This window comes from Nyctibius grandis, chromosome 4 (genome assembly GCF_013368605.1).
Source record: "Nyctibius grandis isolate bNycGra1 chromosome 4, bNycGra1.pri, whole genome shotgun sequence".
Classification (NCBI taxonomy): Eukaryota; Metazoa; Chordata; class Aves; order Nyctibiiformes; family Nyctibiidae; genus Nyctibius; species Nyctibius grandis.
In genome coordinates, this window is record NC_090661.1 from 81,291,128 (window position 1) to 81,314,188 (window position 23,061).

General features: G+C 43.1%; 2 protein-coding genes across 2 annotated transcripts in view; one reads left to right on the forward strand and one right to left on the reverse strand.

The window, feature by feature from the left end:
- The window catches only part of ADK (adenosine kinase), a 304,369-nt gene extending 304,158 nt beyond the window's left edge, over window positions 1-211 (reverse strand). Inside the window, exon 1 of the mRNA XM_068398760.1 lies at window positions 82-211. Coding sequence (XP_068254861.1) covers window positions 82-137 — 56 coding nt within the window. The 5' untranslated portion in view covers window positions 138-211. The remainder of the gene's footprint in view (window positions 1-81) is intronic.
- A 235-nt stretch (window positions 212-446) lies between these two features.
- AP3M1 (adaptor related protein complex 3 subunit mu 1) lies at window positions 447-21,471 on the forward strand. The gene is made up of 9 exons (XM_068398374.1): window positions 447-617; window positions 10,561-10,836; window positions 11,560-11,731; window positions 14,029-14,166; window positions 16,168-16,253; window positions 16,637-16,770; window positions 17,444-17,651; window positions 19,029-19,173; window positions 20,432-21,471. Exons 2-9 carry the CDS (start codon window positions 10,564-10,566, stop codon window positions 20,530-20,532), a joined length of 1,257 nt encoding a protein of 418 aa, XP_068254475.1. The 5' UTR covers window positions 447-617; window positions 10,561-10,563; the 3' UTR covers window positions 20,533-21,471.
- The last annotated feature ends 1,590 nt before the right edge of the window (window positions 21,472-23,061 follow it).

Genomic DNA, 23,061 nt, shown 5'->3' on the forward strand with positions numbered 1-23,061 from the left:
CAGCACCGGCGGCACCCAGCGACCCTCCGGTATCCGCTGGGGCTTATTCGTGAAGAAGAGCCCCTCCCCGCCGCCCGTTACCTCAGTTGCTTTTGCTCCAGCTTGAGCTTCTTCGCTTGCGGCTCCCCCGCTGCCATCTTCGCGCTGGGCGGCGTGCGGCGCGCTCCGCTCACCTCGGCCCGCCCGCCAGCCCCGGCCCGCCCCGCCGACCGCGCCGGCACCGCCACCGGGGGGCGGGGGCGGCGGGGCAGGCGGCCGCGCCGGGCGGTTGACAGGAGGGGAGGCCGCGCCGCCCGCCGTTCCTGCCCAGCAGTGCGCTGCCGCGCCGCCCGCCCGCCGGGGTGGTTTTAGCACCTGGAGGCAGTCCCTGTCCCCTGCCCGCCGCCGAGGGACGCCGGCGGGCGGTGGGCGGCTGGCCGCGGCAGCAGGGCCGGCGGGGCTGGGGCGGGGGGCGCCCGTTACTCGCCGTTCGGCGCAGGCAGCGCCCCGGCCGCCCACGCCTCCGCCGGGAGGCGGCCCCACGCGCTGCCGGGCCTCGCCGCCATCTTGGCCCCTGCCCCGGGAGCGGGACGGGCCGAGCCGGGCCGGGGCGAGCGGGCCGCACCGGGCCGGGGGAGGTACGTGGGGCGTGGGGCGGCCCGGGCCGCTGAGGGAGGCCTCGCCGGGGGGCGTGAGGGTGTTGGTTTCCATGTTCGGGGGTAAGCGGCGGCCGTGGCAGTGGGGCGGGCCTCGGCGGCAGCCGCGGAACCCCCGCCCGGCGGGACCCGCCTGTGCCCGGCCCGTCCGCAGCCGCCGGCAGTTGTGGGTGGCTGGAGTCGGGCAGGGGTGACAGCCCCGTCAGCAGTGGTAGCGGGAGGCAGCCCCGTAAATCCCAGACTTCCCCGTTTTACCTGCGTCCATTTCCGTTGTTCGGCGTCCGTTTAAATACAAAATTATTTCCGCATTTGAATAAAAAAAAAAAAGTTTTTCTGGGCTCTGGTGCGTGTGCAGAACAGCAGGGCTGGTACCGGCGCCAAGGCCGGGCCGGCGATGGGGGTGTGCGGGGTCTCGGCGAGGAAGCGACTGGCCTGCCCTCTGCCCAGGGCTCTCCTCGGGTCGGTATCCCAGTCCCGGGGGGGATCTATATTGGTCACTCTCTAAAATGATACGCAGTGATGAGAAGGAGGGATTATGCACAGGGAGGTCGTCTAGTGTAGTTTTTAGGAGAGGTGGCACAGGGCCTGCGGGAGGGATGATGCAGGAACTGCCATTCAGGGCCATATGCAAAACCTGCAGCAAAGCCACACGAGGAGGGGCAGCACCCAGGTCACCTGAATCTTTCTTAAGCAGCATTGCTGCAAATATGGTGGTTCTGGTCATGCTGTACTTGATTAATCAGCAAGAGGCCCTGTGAGTGTAATTTGCATAATATGCGCTGGAAATTAATCCGTTTAGCCTCCACCACTGTGCATTGCACATCGCTTCTGCCCTGTTCAGTACCTAACAGGGTAATTGACTGGAGGTCGTCGCTTCTTTTCTTTTGTTTCAGTGCTAATCTGCTTTGAAGTAGGAATGCACTTACCATCTTTTCAGTATGATGAATGATCTGTGCCCATTAGATGTTGATCAGACTGGAAGAACTGGAGGAATAGCGTCACCATTAAATGTAGCTATCATATAAACAACCAGGCAAAAAAATCGTACTTGAATAATGAAAATTCGTGTTCATAGGAGGCAGACTGCAGTATGGGAGAGGAAAAGCTATTTTGCAAGAAAAGCACAAGCAAATTAAATTACTCATGCAAGAGGTGAAATGATGGAAGCAATGTTTTACAAAAGAACTGACTATGCCAACAATGAGAATGATTCAGCTGGCAGTTCTCAGCAGGTTTGAATTGTACATAGCTTCTTATTTATTAATAAAAAATAATCTGAATGGTATTTCACTGTAAATGTCTAGGATTTAATCTGTGGTGTGTTGGGTGCTAACTCAAGAACACAAGCAAACCTGGTTTTGAAAACAAAAAAAAATGGGACAAGCAGATTCTTTCCCGTCTCTGTCCACGTACCTGAAAATTCCTTGCAGATGGCAAATTAAACATGAAGACTACTCCACGCCCTCTAGTGCTTAATTTTGCTGTCCTTGTCCAGAAATGAAGTTTCCTGTTGTGCAAAATAGCTATGCATCAGCTAAGTCACAGTTACTCCTTTAAACAAAGCTCTCCTTACTGGCAGTTCTGCATTAAGAATCTTAAATAGATACCTTGTTATGAGGATCATGAAAGAGAAATTGAAGTCCTTGAGGCCTGAACAGCAGGTGACAAGTGGCAGCTGTACTTCATGGCTGTAATAATGGGAAGAAACCAAATTAAACTTTTTAAAAATATTAAGTTCCTTCCTCTTATTTCCCTTATATTTTCCCCCAACTTACAGCTTCCCATATAGCTTTCAAAACTTAGTTAATACACAGAAAATAAGTGAAATCTTTTTTCTGGTTGTTCCACATAATGCATGAGAGGCTGCTTTTTAACAGGAATTTATTAGAAGGTTCTTTACGACTTAGTATTTGGAAGCCTGATTTTATTCATATAGGGTGGAAGAATTAAAGAGTGCCGCTCTGCTCTCTTCTCATGGAAGAGAAGGGCCATAAAAATGGTTATATGCCTTCCTTCTACAGTCTGCGTTTGGACTAGTGGCAGAGTACACACACATTAGTAAGAGCTGTCATTTACAGCAGGGTTCCAGTGATACTTGTTGGCTCTGATCTAGTATTTCAGTAGTGCATGGCTCTTTGGCACTGTGCTTGTCCTTTCTGGAACCTCGAGTGCCTCTTAAAATAGAGCCTGTGAAAAAGCAGTATAAAGCTGGTAGCGCTGTTGCTCCGGCCTGTCAGACTTACTGGAGCGGTGAATTGGGAGAGCACAATGGAAAATATCTTCCCAAAGAGCTACTGAAACGAGGCTTTTATGTCCTGTGATCCAATCCTGCTACCTTGGCTGTTCAGAGTTCTCCACAGTCAGTCTCTTCCTGAAAATCGCGTTGACAGTAAATGCATGAAAAGATATTCACCGTACCTGTGTCCATTTGATCCTCGCCATCTATTCAGTACTGCTTTCAGAGAGTGATTTCTTAAGTGGTCCCCTAGTATGGATGTAAATTGTGTTAGAAATGTTCCATCTTCATGTAAAAATGTAGTTTTTAGCAATGAATTTTTAGTTGTGCTGGTGAGTTTTTTTCCAAGAAACTCTTGCTTTTTTGGCTTTTACAGCGAAGCTTTCTGTTCTTGCAAGTCCCCAAGGGAACTGCAGTTATTCAGGATCTAACACTGTTCGATTATTCAGGATCTGATATTGTTTTGTTGGCAAGAGACGGAACTATCTTGCCAGCAATTAAAAGATTCATACTGGAACTACATTGAACAGAGGCACCATGCAAATATATTACTGGAAAGCTCATCAGTGTGTAGATGAAATGCTGCACAAATTCTTATGCAGGCTGTGATTGTTACTGGTAAAAGCATGGAGGAAGTTGGAAATTTTGTTATGGATACCAAACACTGATCTCAGACAACTTCAGAGTATTCTCAAAGGACTACTTCCTTTTAAAAACAATTCCAGAAAGTTACTAACAGTGTTTTAAATGAGAGTAAAGATAAATAAATGTATACTGAGCATCTGGGAAGCAAAGTGTTTAGTCATTAATAGGGATGATCTTGCTGATAAAATATGCATCGGAGTAGTTGTACAGACATAAGCACTTCATAGTGTTAAGTTACAGTTGATTTGATTATGGGAGTTTTGCTTGACTATCAGAGAGGGACACCAGGCAGTTCTTAAGAAGGGTTGAAAAATGTTTTTACTGTAATGTGCAGATACGTAAGCAGTGGTCATCTTATAAGTAAAGAGATTAATGACACCTGAGCAGCAGCAGTAAGATTTGCTAACAATGATAGGAGCCTTACCAAAACTGTGAAATTACAGAACATTCACATTTTAGTAAGATCTGAGACTTCCAGGTGTATCAGTTTGAATCACAACTTCCAATGTTGTGTCAGGTTGGTCCAGCCAGTCATACATATGTTCAGAGCTGCCATGTTGGCTGTCTTGAAAATTTCGTCATTCAAGTGTTTAATAGGACTTCTCTTCTTTAGGTTTGCTGTTTTAAGAGCTGGTGAATGGGGGGGGGGGGGGTGGGGCGGAGCAAAAGTTGTCTAGTTTTGCCACATCTGTGGCACATTTGTGACGCATCTTGAATTTATAGGAAAAAGCTAAACTGCTGACCAGCTGGTTGTGACAAAAATACTAGCTTTAAAATAGAAATAGAACTGCCTATCTTAGCTTATTTGTTTCTCCAGATTACTTTAAGCATTTGATTACTTTCTATTCACTTATCACTAGAAGTTAATTTCCACAAATACGTAACAGAGGCTCAGACAGTCTACCCCCAGTAATCCTACCACCCTTCAGAGCAGCTATGCCAAATGCAGGGAACATGGAAGCTGTGGAATACTTTCCCAGTGATGGCCCTGTTTTGAGGCGTTTTCAGTAATTATTACTAGCTCTAAAGAGCATTGCAGAGGTCAGTGATAAATTCCTCATTTCCTGGTTTTCAGAGCTTTGACTGTAACTCAGCTCAGTGTTATGGAAAAGCAGCTGGTAACAGTATTTCTGCATTAATTACATTTTAGAGTACTTAATTGTAGCTAAGGACAAGCATGTGCAATCAGTCTTTTTCCCATGCTCACAGCCTCCTCCTCTTGCCAAAGAGCTTCACTTTTGTCTTGTGAGCCTGCTGTGACTTCAGTCCAGATGTTTCTGTGCCAAGAGACTGAAAAAATAGGAACATTGTAAAATCCAGATTTAGTCAAAAGAAAAGATACAGACTTTGAAACGGTGTATTGAAGGTGCCTTAGTTAAAATATTTAGTTCTTCTGTGAGGACTTCAGATTCTGGTAGGATGAAAATAACTAAAGAAATCATGTGGAGTTTCATGTGTCAGAGCAGGGATGGGAAGTCTGTGAGAAGAAGCTACAAAACCCCTGCTCGGCTGCTTGTTGCTGCAGTGCCTGTAAGATGCCTTTCAGTGAGGCAGTAGTATGGAAGGCTGTCATCCTACTAAAAATGAGCTTGAATGGCTTGCTCTGGACTAAAGATGCAAATAATAATCCACGTACGTCTTCAGTCTGCTTCTTAGGTAGGCCTGAAAGCAGAGAGAGATGGGAGGCATGTCCTTTTGAAACAGGCCTAGAAGCACACTTTCAGTATTTTTCAGTATTTTACATAGAGTGGTTTTATGATGCCATCTCAAAGTGTTCGATGTGTAGGCTGCTGCACAGGTACTCTCATGATTCTTAAATTTTGGTGGTATGCTTTTGCTACTGTTATTTTAAACTTACGAACTTTGATTTGAGACCTTTACCCTCAAAGTGCTGCAGCTCTGAACATGCTTTGCTGTTTGGCCACAAGTATTAAGTTGACCTATTGGTGTGAGGAATCTTACTATTACTAGATTGAGTTCTTATGTTCAGCATTTCTTAATCTTTTTTCTTTGCACATCTAATATTCTCGTGGGATAGAAGAAGGCAGGGAAATGAATTCCGGGATGTCTACGTGTCTGAAATGAACTCTGGCACTCAAAAATAAAGTAGCAGGGAAACCTTCAGTATTGGGAGCACTGCAAGTAATTTTTGTCAAATAATAGCTTACATAAGATATTTTTGTAGGAGTACCAGTTGTAAGATATCCAACATGAAATCTGTCTTTAATTGGGTGGTGCCAATTGCTTGACAGTGTGTGGGATAAATCAAATTACTTGGTCTTGCGTATAATCACACAGAATCACAGAATCACAGAATCACAGAATCACAGAATCACAGAATGTTAGGGATTGGAAGGGACCTCGAAAGATCATCTAGTCCAATCCCCCTGCCGGGGCAGGATTGCCTAGACCATATCACACAGGAACGCGTCCAGGCGGGTTTTGAATGTCTCCAGAGAAGGAGACTCCACAGCCTCTCTGGGCAGCCTGTTCCAGTGTTCAGTCACCCTTACAGTAAAGAAGTTTTTCCTCAAATTTAAGTGGAACCTCCTGTGCTCCAGCTTGCACCCATTGCCCCTTGTCCTGTCAAGGGATGTCACTGAGAAGAGCCTGGCTCCATCCTCTTGACACTTGCCCTTTACATATTTATAAACATTAATGAGGTCACCCCTCAGTCTCCTCTTCTCTAAGCTAAAGAGACCCAGCTCCCTCAGCCTCTCCTCATAAGGGAGATGTTCCACCCCCTTAATCATCTTCGTGGCTCTGCGCTGGACTCTCTCTAGCAGTTCCCTGTCCTTCTTGAACTGAGGGGCCCAGAACTGGACACAATATTCCAGATGCGGCCTCACCAGGGCAGAGTAGAGGGGGTGGAGAACCTCTCTCGACCTGCTGACCACACCCCTTCTAATACACCCCAGGATGCCATTGGCCTTCTTGGCCACAAGGGCACACTGCTGGCTCATGGTCATCCTGTTGTCCACTAGGACCCCCAGGTCCCTTTCCCCTACGCTGCTCTCCAACAGGTCTGTCCCCAACTTGTACTGGTACATGGGGTTGTTCTTGCCCAGATGCAGGACTCTACACTTGCCCTTGTTATATTTCATTAAATTTCTCCCCGCCCAACTCTCCAGCCTGTCCAGGTCTCTCTGAATGGCTGCGCAGCCTTCCGGCATCTCAGCCACTCCTCCCAGTTTTGTGTCATCAGCGAACTTGCTGACAGCGCACTCTAATCCCTCATCCAAGTCATTAATGAATATATTGAATAGAACTGGTCCCAGAACCGACCCTTGCAGAACTCCGCTAGACACAGACCTCCAACTGGACTCTGTCCCGCTGACCACTACTCTCTGGCTTCTTTCCTTCAGCCAGTTCACAATCCACCTCACTACCCGATCATCCAGACCACACTTCCCCAGTTTAGCTGCGAGGATGCTGTGGGAGACCGTGTCAAACGCTTTACTGAAATCGAGATAGACCACATCCACAGCTTTACCATCATCTATCCACCGGGTAATAGACTGATAATAGACTGATCCCCACTGCTATAAGAAGTTCTTTATTATAGTCGGCACTGGGAAGCGTACAAACTGAGCTGCCCGTTGACTGATAGGGTAGGGCTTGTGCCCATGGGTGTGCCGCCTCTGTACTTAAGCTGCAAGGAGAGAGCTTCGATTTTCCAGAGCACTTCAAATTAGCAGCAAATTAGTGTACTGCTGAAACTTGTGAAGGAGGGAAGGAGGATGTGAGGGGGGTTTGAAGGGAGCTCTTACACTAGAAGCAGAATAATTATGAGAAATCCTCTAATCCCTACCTTCCTACCGAGAAGATAGGTTAGGCAGCTAGGTGGGATTTTGCTGCTCTGTTTCCGCAGATACTGTAAAGCTGTAATCTGCCAAGCATGGTCCTCTGGATTAGTTTGCTCCTCCAGTTCACCATGAGGCCATGCACACACTCATATGAACACAGCCGGTACCTGGGCAGCTTGGGGCAGATGAGTAAATAGGGGCAGCAGTCCAATGCTACCACCCTTTCTGGCTACCCATGCCCTCCCTCGATTGCATATCAAGTCGTGGTCTAATATCCTAAGTGGAACTTATGGCAAAAGAAGAGGCCCTGCTAACACAGCCATTTCATGCACCAGGAGCTTGCTGCAGGCACAGAAGAACGAAGTGGCTGTGGTTAGGTAGCAATTCTGTTGGCCTGCTGCACACCTGTGCTTGTTACGAGTATATCGTGACAAATGCAATCATTTCTGATCAATAGAATCTGTATTGATGTTAACAGCAGGACAACTACTAGGGCTTAAAAACACCCTGTCACATGTATTTGATACACGTTGTCAGAGTATCGTCTGAAGCTGCAGGCAGTCCAGCATAGCTCCTCCACACTGGGCTGTAGATCAAGTCCTCTGGAAATGGAGTGTTACCGATGCTGCTTGTACTGAAACTCTTGTATGCAACTTTGTGTGCATTTACTAGGAATTGGGTCTTATATTTGTTAACAGATATGCTATTGTATCCATATTAAAATGTACAGAGAACTATTCTAAGCTGATCACCTTCATATGTTTGGGCTGCCTTGGTATGGAACAATACTGACATTCAGTGGTTGATTATACTTGCCACTGTTGTGTGACTATCCAGGAGATTTTGGAGGGTTTTAATGTTCAGCGCTGGCTAAATTCAGAACATGTTTAGTTGAACTGGATTAAAGCAATTGTGTCAAGGCTCCTTTATAAGAATGCTGTGCTCACGGTATTAAAATTGTCTGGTTTTTTAACAGACTAAATTAGAGATTAATTTGGTCTGGGAGAGAGAGAGTAGAAACACACAATAACACTTTGTAGCTTTGTTTCCTTTCCCACTCTCAAGCAAATTGGCAATCACAGTTTCCAAAAGAACTTCCTCTTGTATACCATATTGGCTTAGCTGGATTTTTCTGTCCATGTTTTGACCGTTGGTCTTTTTGTGTCTACCACCAAAGACAGTGTGCTCTCAGCAGGCAAGACTTGGCAACACCCCAGTGAAGATGAGCACATTGCTGTCATGCATGTGAAGGAGCAACTGGAGTTTAGAATTTGAAAAGCTGGATCTTGGCTCCCTTGCTACATCTGCTGACTTAGGTGGAGGGAAATAGCATGCTGCCTACCTTCTTTAGTAGCCCTTTTTCACCTTCTCTGGTGAGCTTTGGAAGACATAATTTTGTCAAGATCTGCAGGGCCGGATCATTTTTCAGTGTTACAAGTGTGTTGGGAGGTCAGCCTACTACTCTGGACAGTTTAGATTCAGACACAGCAACAGGGACTCACTCTGGATGGAGCTAAGTGCTTATTCCAGTATTTTGGAATGAGGCCTCATCATACAGTGTTTTGACTCCTTAAAATCTCCATGGGACTGGGCCATTTACATCTAGATGCTTCTGTGCCGTCTTCACATTTGTGTGCCAGAGTTAACATCAGCAAAGGAGCAAATTTTATCTGCATTTTATGGCATGATCCTGGCTAAACATCCTAAGATTACTGAAAACTATGATAGGTTTGTGGTAGATATGTTCTCTTGGACATGCAGAATTGATGGTGGTCTTCCTATTTGAAGGTGTGGACACCCAGTAACTGTTTGGTCTCTTTGCAGTCATGTTTGAATTCCTCCAAAGGCTAAATAAACTTCAGTTCAGGATATCTCCATTGCTATCATCTGCCCATTTCTACCACCTCCTCTGCACCAGCTGTAGCACACTCTGGCAACGTAATAACTTGCATCAGGAAGCTGATCTGACCAAAAACTCCTTTTTCTGGGTCAATTTATGGCTGAACCAGTTTCTTGATATAGGTAATTGGAGAGCCACAGATCTGTTCAAATCAATACCTGGAAAGCAAAAGGGATGAATAGCCAGTGGCAGGGGCAGCTTCTTCAACTACAGAATGAATTTATGCAGAATATAAGTACCAGGTTGACTTCACCTTGAGGAGGGTTACAATTTGTTTGGTTTGTTTTCTAAGCCTGAGTTTAAACTTAGACCTTATTTTTGTCAGAGGATGGTTATGCTGCAGGTCAGCCAGAGCATTATATCTGTCTCATGTAAAGGCTGGAGAGGTAAACTGAAGTCTGATAGCATTTGTCTCTGCTGCAGATGTGGAGAAAGTAGTTTATTCACTTCCTTTGAATCAACAACTTAGTTCACTTACTATCTCATTGAAAGTTGAGAAATAGACTAGGAATTTGTTTAAAAAAAAAGGCAGCTAAGCTTCTTGTCCCATGAATAAAATGAAGGATCAGTGGTTAAGGCACATTATTTGTAAATCTTTAAAGATATAAAAAAAACCAGTTACATTCCTTATCTGCAGTTCATACTCCCCCTTTTTTCATGAGTGAGTTATTTAGTAAGTGTAAAACATTTTGTGTAAACATCTTTCATGTGTGTCAAGCACATTTGAGGCAATTTTATTTGTTAAATCAGATTTAAACTCCTAGTTTTGTGTACTTTTAACGAATTCCAACCCTTTATCCAAGTGCAGCTTGGCATAGATCATAAGTAAAAGACTAATCATCCAGCAAATAAAAAACACTTTTGTAGTTCAGTAGCTGAAAGCTGACAAGCTAAAGAGCCATATCTTTTAAGACAGCACAATTCTTAGTTATGTGTGTGAATCTTACGCAAACTCCTCTGCCATAGGAAACTTTATGTATGTTACCCTTACATGTTGCCAAACATGCTTAATTGAGTGCCAACTCATGAGAGTCAGCATTTCTTTAAGAAATAAATTACAAATAGGAGTGAAAGGGGAAATCAAGGGTGCTAGCTTCTTGCTTACATTGTGATATAGGTTAGTGACTTAATCCACTGTAAAATAATTTGTGGTGTAACATTCCTCTAAATTAATAAAATGCAATTTAAAGAAAAGCAGCAAAGCAGGTCTTTTCCTTAAATTCACAGTGCATGTTGATAAAGAATAACCGTTGTAAGAAAAGGAAACAGGGAGAAGAAATAAAATAAACAAAAGGATATGAGGATTGACATTAACTCCTTTGAATGTGTTTCCAACAGAAAATGATCCACAGCCTGTTTCTTATAAACTGTTCTGGTGATATATTCTTGGAGAAGCACTGGAAGAGCGTTGTGAGCCAATCTGTGTGTGATTATTTCTTTGAAGCTCAGGAGAAAGCAATCGATGTTGAGAATGTGCCTCCTGTCATCTCAACGCCACATCACTACCTCATCAGCATCTATCGGGATAAAATCTTCTTTGTGTCTGTCATACAGACAGAAGTGCCACCACTCTTTGTAATTGAATTTCTGCACCGAGTAGCAGATACTTTCCAGGTCAGTTACCATTAAATAATTTTAAAATTGAAATAATTCCAAGGGACTTTTTGTATAAACTTTTTTTAAAGCAAGGTAATAAACCCTCCTGTGAGTGACTTTCCCCTTTGAATTTTTAAGTCAAGCACTGGTTTATAGAGTACAAAGGAAAAGAAGGTATATTTTGTGTATTCCTTTGATTTATAGTTACCAGTGCACATGCACTAAAACCCAAATCCCACTTTGTAAATGCTGTTTTTTTTCTGTAAGCTTTTGTACTGTTCATGTTATGTAGATGAAAAGAAGGAGCATGCAGTCATGAAGTACTCTGTAGGGAGGAAAGAGCTGCAAAGTGCGAGTCAGTTTTCAACCTATTTCACAGCTACTGTAAATAAAGGAACCTCTGTGAAGACTAAGCATTGCCAAAAGGTAGTCTCCTTATTTTACAACAGTCTTCTAACTGAAGCTGTGTTAATGTTCACAAGTGGGAGAACCTTTGGGACACATATACTAGTAAACCAGATTACATTAACTTCACTGTTCATGCTGTCTTTATTTCTAATTAGATGATAAATGCAACCTTAACATATGATGCCATCAGACTATAGAAGTAGCTAGTCAGTTTGGGCACTAAACTTCCTTTATAGATTGGAGGGTTTCTGTAACCAAAAAAGCAAACAAACTTTTGAAAAGCATTTTAACAGGAATAAAAAACCTTTCCTTTGCAATCTCTGATTTGTTTAGGATTACTTTGGCGAATGTTCTGAGACTGCAATTAAGGACAATGTAGTTATTGTGTATGAACTTCTAGAAGAAATGTTAGACAATGGCTTTCCACTGGCGACAGAATCTAACATCTTGAAGGAGCTGATTAAGCCTCCCACAATTTTGCGCTCCGTTGTCAATTCCATCACAGGTATGAAAATATATAATTTTCAGTGGTGACTGGCTGCTTAAAAACAAAGTCCCATCATGCTTCATAGCTAAAAAATAATATCATATTGGTGTGAATCTGTGAGGCCACTGTCCTGCCACTTCTCACAATTAAGAGTTGAATAAAAGCAACTTCTTCCTTATTGGCAGTTTATGCCTGCCCACGTTGATATCCCCAGGGGCACTGTCTGGTCCAGCCACAGCTGCTGAAGTCCCTCAGGAACAGCAGTTCCCAGCACAGACAGCACATACTGGAGACAGGTGCTCTGGGATTGGTACAGAGCTAGTCCCAAGCCTTGAATAACTGAGGGGCATTGGAGAAGGTTATGCGTTTTATAAGAAATCATTACAGAAAGGTACATAACAGAAATCTAATAAATCTTTGCTGGCTGGGAACAGATAGCATGAAGGGAAGCAAATAGCCTGTCCTCAGCCTCCTCCCTGTCCCCACCACCATCAGCATCCATCAAGTTCAGAGCTGGTTTTGGGCTGTTGTAAATGGGTATGTCTTGCACTGACAGAGCCAAATGTCAGCTGAGCTGGTGGAATCTGTTTGTCTGGTAAGCGGGTGCAAGGGAGGTATGCCATGAGGAGTCACATGGGGTCAGAGATATGCGAGATGATCGCCTGTACATTGTATAAGAGAAGGGTAGTAGGTAGGCTGCAGGGCCACACAGAGGTAGCATTCAGAGGAGCTGGTCTTTGAGGTAGCATATGTGGTTTAATCTTTGAGTATAAATCTCATCAGTTTTAATGTCTGGGTTTTGGTTTGGTTTTGGTTTTTTTTTTTTTTTGGATGGTAATAGTTATGAAAAATATCTATGATGGTAATGGATTAGATGCACCACTGTAAGGGGAATTAAGACTCCTGAAGCCAAGGGTTGCAACATCAAATCCTCTTGTTTTATCTAAAACCTTATTAGAATTCCCTAGGAGCCTAAACTGCTTGCCCAGGGCAGCCTACATCTTGTCACTGTCAACAGCCAAGCGGGTGGAAAATGGCAGCCTGAGAGGTCTTCCACCTACCTGGCCTGGCAGCCCAACCTGCGTAGTACTGCTGCACCCTGCCAGGCTGCTGAGGGACACAAGGCATGGACACGGCAACTGCTCCCCTTCAGAGATGCAGTGGGAGTGAAGAAATGGTTGCAACTCCTCCCCCATGTGTTTTAGCACCAGGGTGGACTTTAGGGAAGAGTTTTTCTGTGTGAGTTATTTTACTAGCTTGAAAGAATGAAAACTTGTTTTTTGCCTGCTAGGAGAGGGCCTACCCAGCAGGTTGTGTAGAAATTATAACCGCTGGCCACCAGCCTCTCAGTGAAGCTGTCTCACACGGCAGGACACTACTACATTTGTTGTGCTAAAGGGCACAAGTAAGCATTAGCTGTGGCCCTATCCTGAGACGTAGTTCTAGCAGAGGGAGTTGTTTCCACTATACTGGGATTCTAAGATCAGTCACCTAAGACCCAGAAGTGATAAGATTTTTTTTTTCCTTTTTAAAGAATCATCAGTTTAGTTTACAACTAGGTAGGTCAGGAAGCCCTTTTCTCACACTAGGTGGTGTGAACCTGGAGCCGAGGGTGACAGCAAGGCAGGCAGGGGCAGTGGCATCAATGGTAAGGAGGCCATAAGTTGAGCCAACAGGTCAGGATCGGGATTAGATGATAACAGGGTCATCTACAGCTCAGTGGTTGCCAGGAAAGTCCATCACGATGAGACAGGTCAAGCCAGAAAGTCAAGTCTATGGGCCAGATCGATTTGGCACGTGGCCAGGTGTAGACATGGCTGTCATGTTGCTGCAGGGTAGCTCAGATGGGTACCAAGGGTGAGAGCCTCAGCCTAACAGCTCCCAAACAAAGCGGGTGGGAGCCCTCCCTAAGGCTTCCTACAGGTCTTTCTTCATAACAACTCTTAAATCAGCCCTGAAGGCAGCCAGCTAAAACTCTTAGAAGAAGGGGGAAGCGTGCTTAAGGCCCTTACAAGGAGCTGTACTGTCTTGAATTGTAGTGATGAAATCCTTCACAGGATCTAGCCCTGCATCTGCTCCTGCTCAGAACTCCTGCTGACTTGAGCCTTCTGTTTTGCTGTACAAAATATAGTCTGAAAACCATAAGTCTGCACATCCTTAAAGTGCATTCACGTCATCTAATGAATGAAATTTTAGTGGTCCAGGTTCTAGTCTGCAGTTCTGGGGGGCAAATCTTACTTTGGTTCTTAATTTTGGCAGTTGAAACATTCCTCTTGTAATTAATTACCGATTTTGAGTTCCTTTTCATTTCTAAGGCAGTAGTAATGTGGGTGACACACTTCCAACCGGACAGTTGTCCAACATTCCTTGGCGCAGAGCAGGGGTAAAATACACAAACAACGAAGCTTATTTTGATGTCATTGAAGAAATTGATGCAATTATAGACAAATCAGGTAAGATGCCTTGCAGACTCTTTTTGTTGTTGTTGAATGTGTTTACATTTAGCTGATGTTTAGAGATTATACAGTCCAGCTGCTTTTTTGTGTGTTTTATATACATCAATCTGTATCTTAAATAGAAATATACGATTTAAAATGACGTGCCCAAATGTATTTCTTCAGTTCATCTTAAAATAATAATATGCTCTAGGCTGCTTCAAGAACATCTACAAGAAATATTCTGTACTTAGATGTTTTCTATTTGTATATTGACTATCTCTTAAGAGAGATAAATGGAAAAAAAAAAGTCGACATTTTAGATGCGACGAGAAAATTCTCTTCCATTGTTCCTGCCAACAATTTACTGCAGGCCTCATAGGCCCTCAAATGAACAAGACAAAAGTTTTCATTAGCTTTCTCCTGATAGCAAGACAAAACTTGGTGCAAAATAGCTGGACAGTCTTGTTTTCCTTATATATAAACTGCAGCCAGATGCTATGAAGAATAATATAATACTCCTTTATTTTCTGTAAATGAAACATGGTATCTTCAAATAAAAATATCTTTAACCTGAGATTTAAGTTATCAGATTCCTCCTCAGAGTTTTGTATAAATGTTGCCAGCGCCAAGAAGTAGAAAAAAACTGATCCAAAAAGAAAACCACAATGCTGCAGACAGGAGTCTGCTGTTCTGTTCATTATTGGGGCCATCAGTTGCTAAAGCTGAAGACTGCATGACACCATTGTGGTGGTGTGGGGCAGGGAGCAAATCTCTGATTTCTTCAGTGCTGCTGTTGTAGCAGTAGTCAGTAGTGTTTTGGTTCCGTACGCCAGTTCGACAAGCACTTTGGCCACCATTGAACCTGTTAGTCATAAGTAGCTATTGTGCAGCTCTTACTCTCGCAGTCTTGACATGCAAAGAAGGTGGCACTCACAGTCAGAACACCCTGACAGCTGTGTTACTCTCCTAGCTCAACAGGCTTCCCAAGAGTAGTATAGGAGTGCATAGTCTGAGGAGTTACAATAAAGACCATGTTTGTATTTCTGTATGTATTTCAAGTCCAATCAGCGTCCACTGAGTGTTTAAATTTCCTACTGAGGATCCACTGCAGTAGTCATAGCTACTCTTTTCTTCTCTGATCCCTCTGATTGGGGACTAGCAATGCAAGAATCTTTCTTCCTAACCTTCACTAGGACTAAGAAGTAGATAAGGTTGCTCCCCTATAATAGGGATGTTATCTTGTTTCTTAGGGATATGGTTAACTGCTTTCATCTGAAACAGGATCCCTTCTTTTTAGGCAAAGTATTAACCCACAGTTTCTCCTTGCCCTTGACTAGATCAGCAATAGTTTCTACCTAACTTCTAAAATAACCTTTGCTTGTAGGGCTAATTAGTCCAGAGTCCTGCTCATGCCTTTCTGTCCTTATAGGGCATTTAAGGAAATGAGCCTTTCCTGGGTAAGATGCTTGGTATTCTTGCTTTGGGGTTGGGTTTGGGTTTTTTTGCTATAGATTTATTGAACATCAAGATGACTAGGTAATTCCACTGTTAAACAAGCCATGGTTGTGAAAGACAAGGTTATCTGGAGCTTTATAGCACAAACTTACTGTGTTTTGATGTTGACTGTTTTGATGTGCTTCAGCTTCCCTGCACCACTTGCTAGTTTTCTGGAGACAGGACAGGGATGAAAGAAAGGAAGATTCAGAGCTTGCATATTCTGAAATTCTTATTTGCTTGTTGCTGGCAACCAGTTCAAACACATCCAGTACAAGTCCTGTGTAACACCTGGCACAAGTATAATTAGCTGATTTGGGACAAGCTGTTTGCTCTGGCTCATGTATTTTAGCAAACTGCCCAGGCCACAGGTAACTGGAATGACCTTTCCTATCTGTGCTTGGCCTGCTCTTGAGTGTTGTGCAAATGTCACCTGTGCCCTCTAGCTGCACTTCACAATGTTTGTTAGGCCCTTGATAATCATGTTAAGTCAAGTGTCCTTTTTTTTTTTCTTCCCCGCAGGTTCCACAGTCTTTGCAGAAATCCAAGGTGTTATTGATTCGTGTATTAAGCTGTCAGGAATGCCAGATCTTTCTCTTTCTTTCATGGTAAATTTAGCATATATTTGGGAATTTTAATGGCTCGGGATTTGTTTTTCCTAATGATCAGAGTTAAACAATTTTAAGAGCACAATCATTACTTCATGTGTTATACGTACGAAAAAACAAACATAACAAGTTTTGCATTATATTGTAGAAGTTGCTGCATTGCTCAGTAGTTGCAACGGCTTTTGTCTGTACATAAACATACACTCACAGGAACTGCTGTACTAGGTCAGACCAGAAATCCATCTAGCTCAGTAATGCGTCTCAGATAATGGCTAGGAATGATACCTAGGGACTAAGAAATAGGAATTGTGTAGAGTTCAGTAGCTAGTTCAAACTGCTGATACTTGATGAGATTTCACTTACCACTGTGCCACTACTTACAGAACCCACGGCTGCTGGATGACGTCAGCTTCCATCCCTGTATTCGGTTCAAACGCTGGGAGTCTGAGAGAGTCCTTTCATTTATTCCTCCCGATGGGAATTTCAGATTGATCTCCTACCGTGTCAGTTCACAGAAGTACGTTTCCATTCAGACATACTGGTTCTTCAGATACACCATCTACAACTTTCCATCTGAGTAACTGCAGATTTCTCCTTGTTATGGGGCGAATTTGCATTGTTGCTAAAAAGCACGTTCTCAGGTTTTGTCTCATCTGTTGCTCTGTCCCCGCTAAAAGAAGAAAACAGTTTTTCAGTGAGCTGCTGATACTCAGCAATCATTTTTCAGTGGGATAAATCACACATGACAGTAATATAGGGCTATTCATTCCTGGTAATCATTGTTGCTGCTAGATGCCATATGGCTAAGTCTCTGTATACGTAGAGGACTCTCATCTTCATTAAAAAATAAAGCAAAAAAGTCTAAACTGCAGATATTTGCAAACTAAGTCGATTTGACTGGTGGCTGTTCTGAGAACCGGCTCAGAGAGATTACCTTAAAAAAATAAACGCAGGAAAGGAGATTAGGACAAGTGATCTGGAAGAAAATCTTTTTTTCCCTGTGATTCTCTGCTAATAAAATGACTTCAGCAATGATGTTGAAGAGCTGAGTATCACTTTTCACTTATGAAACAAACTGGTTCTAACTTGAATACCTGCCAGAAACATAAGAACTATTTATGGGAAAGGGCTTTATTTTCTTGAGCAGAAAAGTAGCCAGGATGCATTCAGCTACTGTCTTCTCTTTTCAGCTTGGTGGCAATTCCTGTATATGTGAAACACATGATCAGTTTTAAGGAAAATAGTTCTTCAGGAAGATTTGATGTTACCATTGGACCAAAACAGAATATGGGGAAAACAGTAGAAGGAGTTATCGTGACAGTTCACATGCCAAAGGCCGTACTTAACATGAACCTCACTGCTACACAAGGCAGCTATACGTTTGACCCAGTTACTAAAGTAAGTCTTAAGTTTTTATTTATTTAAATATCTAAGGCAACATTAGAACAAGTCATACATATTGCAGAGCACTGGAGCAGTGTTCCACGCTTAGCAGAAAACTTGCCCTTCAGCATGTTTATGAACTAAAATCTTGTCTTTAAAATTTACTTTTTCAAACTTAGATACACACCACTTGTGATTTTCAGTTTTATCGGTGTCCTTTCCCTTCCCTTCCCCTCTCCCTTTCCTTCCTCTCTTTTCCCCTGCTCCTTCACCCCCCCCTAATATTTTTCTTTAGTGGATGCAGCAGTATCTTTGCTGGTGGTTTCAGCTATGGTATATTTTGCAATCTACATTCTTTAAAATATACTTAGCTGGAGAAAATGCAGTGTATTTGAAAATAGGTAGCCAGAAAAACAGGGAGCAGAAGATGAGAAAAAAACCCTCTTCCAAAAGAGCTGCCCGAAGACACACAGGAAGGAGAACAAAGGGTCTGAAAAACTCTTATCTTGGAAGTCCTGCTTTCTTGCCTCTCAGTTAGGGTTTGGGACCTAAATTTCCTAAAGCTCCTGAAGCTTTCTTAGTACTCAGGAAACACTTCAGTGAAATGCAGTCTGAGCCAAACCATTCTGCTGGTTCTAACACCCTGCTCTGAGCTTTCTGCTGCCCTTGTCAGCATTGATCAGTCAGCGTTGGATTTCCATTCTAAGTGAAATCTCTCTAAGTAACATTTTGTTTCAGACCTTGATCTTTTAAAAACAAAACCACTTGAAGTCTCCTTTCCTCTCTGCAGAAATAAATTATACTGCGTTTTTAGGAAAAGCTGGGATAACTAGGTGGATTGTAACTGCAAGAGTTTGTAGAGGTAGGGAGAACCGAGGTTTTTCTGCATTTATCAACAGTTTTCAGTTTATTGTAAGAATAAAAAACCCCATCTTTTGTGGGTGAGTAAAGGGCCAGCTTGGTTCCATGTATCATCTTCTTTAAAGTGTAAGAATCAATGGAAAACAAGTGACCCTTAGGAAAGTTGCTGTAGCTTAAACATCTCCTTTTGCCAAGTGCCTTGCTCCTGTCCTCCTCATTCTCATGTTTTAAGTTCCTATGACCTTTGTGCTGGTTACTCTGCTTGCTTCATGGATCCAGCCGACCCAAGCCAACAACAGGAACAATCACCATTACTAAGGGAAGAAGATGTATTAAGTGCAAAGACAAGACACCATACCTGCAGGAGCCCTAACCATGCCACCACCTGCCATCTCCCAGATGGTGGGAGAATTCTCAGGGCTTCCAGGCTACTTTCTGTACCCAGCCTGCAAACTAAAAGCTTGACATGAACATGAACTCATAGGTTGATTCCTAGAAAGCTGCTGCTACTGTTCTCTCTTTCCTGACAAGGTGTTAACATGGGACGTTGGCAAAATTACCCCTCAAAAGCTACCAAACCTGAAGGGCATAGTGAACCTGCAGTCTGGAGCCCCCAAGCCGGAGGAGAATCCAAGTTTAAATATCCAGTTTAAGATACAACAGCTTGCAATTTCAGGTGAGTGGGTGGGTATTACATGAAATTGGTACTGAGGGAATGAGTAGCAGTGGGAAACTGTTAATCTTTTAATTGGAGATGCTGATCTGAAGTCAGCTTCGTCCAAAAAGGTAAAGTCTGATTTACCCAAACCTGACAGTTACCTTTGCTGGAAGACTCCCTTGCTGGGAACTGTGAATTCCCAGTTGTTCTGCTCAAGAAAGACTATGAGAAGTGTATGGAAGAATGGATTTTTCTTTGTTGACTTGTGTGTTAAACACGCAAATTTATCATTTTAGTGAAGAGTGATGGATGATGATTTAGCATGCTGCTCTTGACTTGCTTTAGCCTTGTACCACTAAAGCCCTTTCTAGTGGTCAAAAAAACTCCATTAACTTTAAATAATGCCCTTCTTTCCTTCTGGAGCTGGTTAGTTTTTCACCTTCAAAACAATCTGCAAGTAAAATCAGAATGATGTCTATAGGGTAAGTGAAAAAGTAAATTTAAAGCAAACAAGGCCTCAGTCTGCAAACACGTAAATCATGCGAGTTGTCCATGTGTAAAATGCTTCTGCAAGCAAGCTTTGCAGGATTAAGACCCTAACAGAGCAAAGACATTTGGAAAGAAGGAGGATGACTGAAGGCAGTAGATGAGAATTGCTGGTAGTCCATGTAGTACCTTTCTAGGTAGGTCCTTGGCTGTGGTCCTTTTGCTTCCTAGACTGCTTTGCTGAGTAAATAACAGTTAGTCTTTGTGCAAGAACAGAATCCTGCAGTTTCCTCAAACTTGCAGTCTGTGGATCCAATGGCTGGATGCCAGAGGTAATGGACCTGTGAGAAAGCAGGGGTCAACCTGAAACTGTTAGGTAATTAATAGCTACTGGCATTCCTCAATTAATAGCAGAGGGATTGCTGGTCCTTGGAATTATGATTTAGAGTGAAAAGAATTCTGAAACTTGTCCTTCACTTCATCTATATCATTGGAAATGAGTGCAGCTTACAGGAGCTGTGGAAGGCAGACTCATTTGTTCAGTAGTTCATCCCTTGAAGGAGGATGTTGGCTCACTGAGTAGAACAGCAAAACGTTGTTGCCCTCCCAGGGCAGCTATGAGTAGGTGACAAGAATGGTGCCTTCTACTGCCGGGTGAACTTGTGAAAGGAAGGAAAAATCAGATTCCTAACCGATCTTACCACACTTCAAGAAAGCAGGACTTGCAAACAGACTGACATGATTGCTAGCATGCTGCCTTTAACTTTGTACTTGGTTTTGGCTTTTTCAGGACTGAAAGTGAATCGCCTAGACATGTACGGAGAAAAATACAAGCCTTTTAAAGGTGTCAAATACATTACAAAAGCAGGAAAATTCCAAGTCAGGACATGAGAAGATGCTCTACTTCCAAGAGGAAATTCCCCTTAAAAAAACTTGACTGCTTAGTGACTTCTGTTGCTATTAATTAGGTGCCAATTAATTAACAGACACTGATTAGTTTGGGGTCAATGCATTTGTGCAAAGCAGCTCGTAAAATGAAAGCATAGCTTAGTTTTTCTTAATACGGCTTTAAAATAAGGTACTTTTCTAATACACCTTCACTCTTTTTTTACTGAATTGTTGTGCTGGTGAATAGTTTGATATAGGTGATCCACAAAATGTCGTGAACTACAGTGACTACACTGCCAGTCAGATACCAAAGCCCAGAGCCCAAGCACATTATGAAGGCCAAACAGGCCATTGGAAAAGCCTTGTGGTGGCACGTTTTGCTGCTGCAGCTGCCTGCAGAGAAAGGCTCAGCTGTTCTCACAGCCAGCTGCAAGCTGACATTCCACAAAGCATCATGTAATCCCTTCAGAAATAGAGAGCAGCCTTCCCACCAGGGCCTGGGACATAGAAAGTGTCACTCCTGAGAAAGAGCTTCTGATGAAGAAAAAATAATTTCCTTGTTGTTTACAAGAAATTGCCTTTCTTAAGAAGCATTTGCCTTAATCAGCTTTCATTTGTGCTATCTGCAGATGAGCTGGTAAAAACAACATCCTGCATTAAATCTGGGAGGTGATTGTTGCTTCAGTAATCCATTTTCTTTCCATTCAATGTCATTGCCGTCATTTTTTTTTAAGAATACAGTTGCAGAGAGTAAGATCTATTTTTTATGTGAAGCCTTTGCTTTGATTTAGATGTTCCACTTGTTCAAAGCAGATGCCACCAGATTTGTACCATGTGTACACTGGAGCGTAGCTTTTTAGATAGCACAGTAGAAGTGTCAAGTGTATTTAATGATTGTGTGCTTTAATGTTATGAAATAAAGGGAACTCTACTGCAAATACATCATGTCTTGTGAAATGTTCACACTATTGTAAATGATTCATGATGCTCTTAGGCAGGAGACACCTGATACACAATTAAATGATGACTGCTACATCTTTACTGAACTTGATCACTATATGCAGCTATTTAAGGTTTAGAAAGGGTGTTTAGGAGCATGGCAGGTAAGCTCCCTTTCATATTCTTCATTTTTAAATGGAGGACAATTAATGTTTAGATTATGACATTTCAAAGACACAACAGTGATGTTGCAAAGCTGACTAAACTTTTCCTTATACACGAGGATAAACTTGTTATCTCTCTGAACTGCTACATGCTCCACGGTACGCATCGGGTTTCAAACCATATGTTTGGTCAGTACACATAGTAGGCTGAGAACCCATGTTCAGAATTAAGGAAGGGTGGGATACTGGAGAGCCTTTATTTCCCTAACCTGTTTGGCTTACAGATTGATGAAGAGGTGCTAACTTTGCTTCAGATGAAGAACAGGAACTAAAGTCATTCGGTAGTCAAAATTTCAAGTTTTGGGACAAAAAATTATCCGGTCTGAAAAAGAGGAAGGAGAACTCATCTGAATGCTGGCAGCAAGCCAGTCAGAAAAGTGAGCACATATTCTCTACTGATAACTCTGGTAATATCATTAGGGTAAACTTGGCCACAGACAATCATTTTGAATTTCTGAAACTACAATAGGTAAGTGTAGATAAAACAGCACTTTTAAGAACCAGCACCTATAAGAAAGCCTTGCATTTGCCTAGACACATCACTGGGTATAAAAGCTCCCAACCTTCTAGTCTACCTTTTTTCAGCTGGAGAAGCATCCATCAATTTATGACTCATGCTACAGTTCCGCTCCATGTTACAGTACATGGCATCCTTCAGTTACAGTAACGTCACTAGAAGTCTTGTCTTCAGATGTAACTGATAGGTCCCAAGCTGGAGCAGCTCTGCACCAGCAGCCTGGAAACGCTGCAAGATCCCCTTTCAGAACTGACACCATCACTGATATAGGAGATAAGGTCATACCAAAGCTGGCTGGCCGTAACACCCACACTTCCCTGCAGCACGTTACAGAACAAGCCTTGCCAGCCCTCTGTGACTCAGGCACCAGGGAAACAGGCACAAAGCTGCTGCTCCGGAAAAGCGTTGATCCGTACCTCACAGCACACCACCAGAAGTCACTGTCAACAAGAATTGCACTCACCTGGTAGGAAAGCACCCTGAGCATGACGATGGTTTTTGTCAGGGAAACGGCTTTTGTTGTCTGAGGCTTGTACCTTTTGCTGTGGCGGTGCTGGCTCCTGCCATTTCTCCAAACACAGGAAACTCACCTGCAGAATCTGCAGAAGGGGGAGGCTGTGTTCATATTCTCCCTGCTAAAAGAAATCGCACCAGCGCACCTGTATGAATAGTACAGCTTAAGAAGCAGGAGGATGTAATTACTGAGGAATTAGGACTGCCAACTTTTGATCTCCCCTTCTCTCTGTGTGCTAACGAAGGTGATTGTCTGTTGGGTTCTCATCCTTTCTCAGATATGGAGAGAACTGTGTGAACAGTACGAAATCTGCATTTTACCTATTATTACTAAATCCC

Coding starts and splice junctions, on each gene's coding strand:
- AP3M1 (XM_068398374.1), top strand. CDS start 10,564: ATGATCCACAGCCTGTTTCTTATAAACTGTTCTGGTGATATATTCTTG. Junction 14,167..16,167: donor TGCAATTATAGACAAATCAG/GTAAGATGCCTT, acceptor TCTTCCCCGCAG/GTTCCACAGTCTTTGCAGAA. Junction 16,254..16,636: donor ATCTTTCTCTTTCTTTCATG/GTAAATTTAGCA, acceptor CACTACTTACAG/AACCCACGGCTGCTGGATGA.